The sequence below is a fragment of the Astatotilapia calliptera genome, chromosome 2 (genome assembly GCF_900246225.1).
Source record: "Astatotilapia calliptera chromosome 2, fAstCal1.2, whole genome shotgun sequence".
Taxonomy (NCBI): domain Eukaryota; kingdom Metazoa; phylum Chordata; class Actinopteri; order Cichliformes; family Cichlidae; genus Astatotilapia; species Astatotilapia calliptera.
The window spans coordinates 37477087-37482940 of NC_039303.1; the positions used below are offsets into that span (position 1 = coordinate 37477087).

At 41.3% G+C, this 5854-nt stretch overlaps 1 protein-coding gene across 2 annotated transcripts; it reads right to left on the reverse strand.

The window, feature by feature from the left end:
• Window positions 1–2282: 2282 nt before the first annotated feature.
• nkx3-2 (NK3 homeobox 2) lies at window positions 2283–4829 on the reverse strand. 2 transcript variants are annotated; one of them, XM_026180655.1, is made up of 3 exons: window positions 4601–4828; window positions 4182–4511; window positions 2283–3486 (listed from the first exon to the last, which is right to left on the reverse strand). In XM_026180655.1, the coding sequence occupies exons 2-3, from the start codon at window positions 4462–4464 to the stop codon at window positions 3062–3064; spliced, it is 708 nt and encodes a 235-aa protein (XP_026036440.1). In that variant the 5' UTR covers window positions 4465–4511; window positions 4601–4828; the 3' UTR covers window positions 2283–3061. The 2 variants fall into 2 exon arrangements, with proteins under 2 accessions (XP_026036440.1, XP_026036438.1); XM_026180653.1 differs by having other exon boundaries at window positions 4182–4829.
• Between the last annotated feature and the right edge of the window lie 1025 nt (window positions 4830–5854).

The following is a 5854-nucleotide window of genomic DNA, read 5'->3' on the forward strand; positions in this document are numbered from 1 at the left end:
TATGGGATAAGTGTTCATAATCACAAACTTAAATCCACCCTTTGATGATCTTTTACTGATCCTTTATAAGATGGAAACATGTCAGTTTTCTGTCATCGGTACTGTAACTCAGTATATAATAATAGGTGCGGCGTTCCTGTGAAAATCTAATTTATTTTTGCTCTGTACAAAAATCTAGAAAGACGATGGAATTTTCCGTGACTTCCAGATCAATTAAAGCCAGGTTTGGAAAAAAAAAGGAAATTATTTTTCACAGAACGACCAAAAATAGATTAAATAAAGTGGCTGGTTTGGACTTATCTTGGTCATAATCCGAAGTCCTGCTTTTCCAGAAGAATATTCGATTAAGCATTCGAAACTACATCTCCTTTGTTGTAGTCAAAGATATTACTTTTTCACGATAACCTTTTAAAGAAGAGAAGCTGCTGCTTGTGCGTAAAATCTAAATAAAATTTAAATTCTGATTTTAACATATTAATACATTTGTTTGTTTAGGGGAAACTGTAGAGAATATTTGCTGTAAAAGTCAAATCTTAACTGCAATACTACAAAAACAAAACAATAATATTGCAACGTACGAAGCATCAGCTATGGGGAAATAACGGGGAGTAGTTGGAATGGGTGTAATGTACACCGATGGGGGTGTTTGCATTTCAAGTCGCTGAGGTTAAAAGGAAATAGAGCCGCGATATGTCCCTCTATATCAGATATCTCCACATGCAGGTAGGAAAGGAAGCAATGTGGGACGGTCCACTCCCCAATATCCCTCTCTGTCCTTCAAGCTCCAAAGGAGCCAATGAGCATCATCACTGCTCCTGGCGATGGCCTAGGTGACAAGTATACCTGCATCAAGTAGATTAGATTTGAGGACATACAGGCGCCTTTCGTGAGTGGGCATGTCTTACTATATAGGGTGAAAAAGAATGGTGCAATGATCAACTGAGACACTACATATACCCATTTGTCCGTGCGTAAAACGCATTGCAATTGTAACTTGTGTCCCAATAAACGGAGTCTGCAGGGTTGACGGTCTTGATTCCTTTTCGCGTCCATGTGTCCCACGCGATAACTTGGATGTTCAGTGTATCTTTAATCATTCACGCTGATCTTCCTGTCCAACAGCCAACACCTCATGATACACCCCCTGATGGCTGCGTTAGGGCCCGTAAGTAATGGAAGTATTTTGAAAGGTAAGAGATGGATGTTTAATGTACGACAGCTCCCTGTTGACCCTGACTTAACACTTAGGCCGTTATTGGATACAAAATAACAGCTTGTACGACCCCCTCATATTTCAGTTGCACCATTCAGCCGGAAGTTAGCGAAGCTTCGTGTTTTGTTTCATTTTTTTCTTTTAAGATATTGTCTTCCATCTGCTAAAAGTAGCAAATGAGAACCCCCTTTTTATTCTCTGACAGCAGTGACATCGGCCTCCTTAACCCCAGAATACTCCTCTCCTCGTGCTGACATACGGCCCTAAAGGTAGCTGTCAGTTTGCCCTGTCCGGGAATTACACAGCCATTCATCACTGTCTGACAGGTGTGTTTAGGAAGAAAGCCATAGTGGCCCAGCTGACGGGGTCTCAGTGTCTGACAGTAACACCATAGTAAACAGAAGGAAAGTGAAACGAGACACAAAATTTAAGCACAATGATGTTTACAGTGGTAGGTGTATAAATAATAATTTAATTGAAATGAAATAGACTAGATTTTTTTTAAACAACTATATTTAATTTTTGGTTTACTGCGTCTGTGTGTGTGTGTTTGTGTGCGTGTGTGTGTCCACTGTTGATTTAGTAGGATATTATCCGAGTTTCAATCGTTCAGATCTCAAAGCACAGAAAAGTCACCTTTTCAATTAATTAATGTAATTATTGGTATAAGTTAAGATCCACGTTAATCCGATTTAACGACAATTTATGATTATTGTTAAGCTTCGAGAGGACTTTTGATGATAAAAAACCAAAACAAAATAAAACACAAAAAGGAGGGGCGCAGTACAGCATTGTACCTGGACCTGTAACTATTCAGAAATTTCTAGAAAAGCTTATAATTAATATCAACAATAATTCAGTGGGGGGGTGCATTTATTTTCTTTTTGGCCATTAAGTTAAAAAGAGAGAAAGAGAGCCTATTTGTATTTGTCGGACAAAAAGGGGTTAAATTGTTTTAATTATTGGTAAAAAAGTTTGATTGCTTTGTGGATATTTATATTTAATGTTCCAATACTAAACGTAACCCTTAAAAAATAAAATTGCATCCCAAATGAAAGTAATGCCTGATATGTTTTAATGTTTTTCGATCTAAACAGTCACTTAACACAAATAAAACATGTACATTTTAATAGGAGGTCGGCTTGTTTTAGCCTGCTTCCTGCTATAGGCCAGTAACTCAACAAACCGCCTCTTTTCAGTCTAACAGCGAACCACACTATAATGCATTGAAATAAAGTAACGTATATGCTCAAAAGTGCTGAATTATCTTACCTTTACAAACACAGCAAGAGAAAAAAATACACAACCTGCAACAGAGACAGCTGTTTGAGAAGTTAATGGAATATGCCTATTTCCAATCACTGCAGAGGTAGGAAGGCGCATGTAAAATATAAATCGACATTAAGGTGACATTTTCAGTCTGCTCAGGCCTCCGGTTTCCAAAACAGGTTCCGGGGGCTTCGGAAGTCCTTGAGGGAGTCCAAGCAAAGACACAAATACTTTAATATTATTGCTGTGTCACTCCTCAGAGGATAACATAGTGACATTTTTAGGAGGTCCTGTCTCTCCGCTTATGATTTTAGGGTCTAAACCATGAGAAACTGTTTCTTTAACGGGTCCCTGGAGGGGGGAAACCTTACTACATACATGAAGGAGTCGCTTTAAAGTATTTCAGGATGTGAAAAGCCATGAAAAGTTTTTGCTGTCTTGCCTGGACAACATGGTGAGGAAATTCAATCAGAGACGTTGAGCAGTCCCCTCGGACCTCTTCCTCTTGTCAGAAGTAAAGCTATGTGGGCTTCCTGGGAGCAAAAATAATAAAAATGAATAAATACAGTCACCGAGTTTTCACTGGTTCCCCGCACACGCAGAGAGCGTCCATGCAGGGAGGCAGTAGGCGTAGGGGTAATAGTAGGACGGTTGTAGGGAGAGCAGCGGGGGCCGTAAGATCTCTCCCGGGCTGTACTGTCTCTGGTCGTCCCGCACCAAAACTTTCACTGCCACCTTCTTGGCTGCTGGGGTCGAAGCCATCAGATCGGCGGCCATCTGGCGGCGTTTCGTCTTGTACCGGCGGTTCTGGAACCAGATCTTCACCTGAGTCTCTGTGAGCTTCAGGGAGGCCGCCAGGTCCGCCCGCTCCGGCCCGGAAAGGTACCGCTGGTGGTTGAAACGGCGCTCCAGCTCGAAGACCTGTGCGTGAGAGAAGGCAGCTCTGGAGCGCTTTTTCCGCTGTTTAGGTTGATCCAGACTCTTCTCGTCCAGGTTGCTGGAATCTGGAAGAGGAGGGCACACAGATGGACGATGCATTTGAATCTCTTATTTGTCTCACATTTCGGGGCATTACGTTCATACTTGTCGATTATTTCATGGTTGCTTTGAGTTTTGAATCAGTGAAACGAAAAGGCGAAAAATTAAACTTAGAGAAATGTGCAAACTTATACGAAGGTATGTTTATTTTCACTTTTTATTAAAAACAAACTGCGTTTACCTTTCTTTTTTATTTTAGATTAAAAAAAAAGTTCGATTTTCATTTAGGCCTCATTTAAAATTATTTCATTTAAGATCATTACTCCTGACATTAAACCAGCCGTGTGTTGCTGGTCGATTATACCGTCAGTCAAAACATAAACGTGTCAAATCATCAACGTTATCGTGACAAAGTCTAAAATTAAGCCAGGAATGCATATATACTCATGCGTAACGAGAGGACTTGGTGCATAAAAGCTATCAGGATGTGAAGAAGTTTTGAAAATAGGGCCTATGCCCTGCAATAACACCTGGCAGCTCTTCTTGTGATTCCACACAGCTGTAACAGCAGTGTAAACATCTAAATTAAAAGAGCACTTGGCTCTTTCAGACTGAACTCTGTATTAAAGCGAAGAGTTTTGCGGAGTCTTATTGTTGTACTTAAACCAGTCACGCTTTCCCCCCTGAGTTATAGTTATTCGGATCTTTCTGGCCTACTTACCCGTGCCATTACCGGGCTCCGTGTCACTCTTGGAGTTTTCCGCAGCTGCAGACTCGTGGTCCGTCTCCTCTTGCAGGCTTTCCTCCGGCACATCCGACGCAGGGTCTCCGTCTTTCTCCGATTTACATGGGGCTGGAGTCTTGCTGTCGTTGTCCTCACTGAGTCCCGAATCCGAGTCGTAGCTCTTCTGGTCGGTCGGCTCACAAGCTTCACTCTCGTTTCTCCTGGATCCGCCGTCCATCTCTCCGAATATTTTCCAGCAGGCAGTCTTTGAGAAGCACATGTCCAAATCTGGCAAGTGTCGACTGTCGTCTTTTTTGTTCAGGATGGCTTGGATTGAGAAAGGCATCAGTGAGTTGCCACGAACGGCCATTTTTCAAAGAAGCGAAGATTGCTCTGACTTCAGGTTCAGTAATTACCCGGCCCAGATAGTGGAGTAAATGTCAGTTCATCCACATTTTATTTTACTCCCTCCGTCGATCGCTGCTGGCTCTTAACTTTGCCCCTCCAGTGTTGGTTTCTAGTCGCATCCCTCGGGAGAAGCCGTAAAAAGTTTCTGCTACATCCGCAGAAGCGATGCTGCTCCGCTGCATAGCTCTACCATCAACCCGGGCTCACTACAATCTCCAGCTCTTTTCACCCAATTTTTTTCACCATACGCCCTCACCTGTGACTGACAGGCAGCCTTTTCGCGTCCGATTGGCCTAGAGAAGAGGAAAGTCGTTTTATGATTGGCCACTGTAAACGACGTCATGCTGCTTTTAACCAGCTGGGGGAAGAAAAAACTTTCTTTGGTCAGAGCTTGAGAAGCAAATGTCAACCAACGCATTTATTTTAACCGAAACTTCATCCAAAACAAAAGGACAGTCTTTGTGCATGTATGACTCCTGTGTATAGGATTGCTTTTTGGTAATGTTTTATTATGTAAAAAAACGTATGGTTAATTTAGCAAAAGACCAGATTTCCTTGCGTTGCTAAAGTTTTTTTTTTTTTTTAATCCTGCAGTAAGAAAAACGAGGATGGCATGCGCAAATGTCCGAGATCACAAGATAGTAGAATTCACCAGCAACATCATTCAGAACTGTATAGTAGAAAGCATTGTCTCCGGTTTTCCTCAAATCACTTAAATGCACCATCAGGACTGAATTTGTAGGAAATTTAATCATTAAAAAAACCTTAACCCTTCATCAACCCTCAGATCTGTCTGGGAATCCTGTGCGTCCCGCGCGTTATGTGATGGTTGTTGCCTTCAGGGTTGACCAGCGAGTGACAGGCTATTCGCGCCGTCTACCTTTAATTAAGTTAACACAATGTATCGCCTTCTTTACACCCAGGATGTTGAATCGTTAAAACCTCAGCATATCCGCAAACTTCTTCAACTATATAAATAGACTACGAGTAAAAAATAAAAGGCACCACATTTCTGAAGTCTTATTAGATTCAGTATAGAGGCTGTTTTTACAGATTTCAGTTCAACGCCCTTTAAACAATGAATTCCTTTTTCCCTGATGAATAAGAATCAAAACTGATTTTACTTCCATTTAAAATAACACGTGACTCTTTTAAAAATCGCCTTTTTTGCGGATAATTATTTTTTGCGTAAAATGAACGTTTGCCTTTTTTTAAGCCAAGTTTTGTTGAAACGCTCTAAATATCAGATATACTGAATGTAT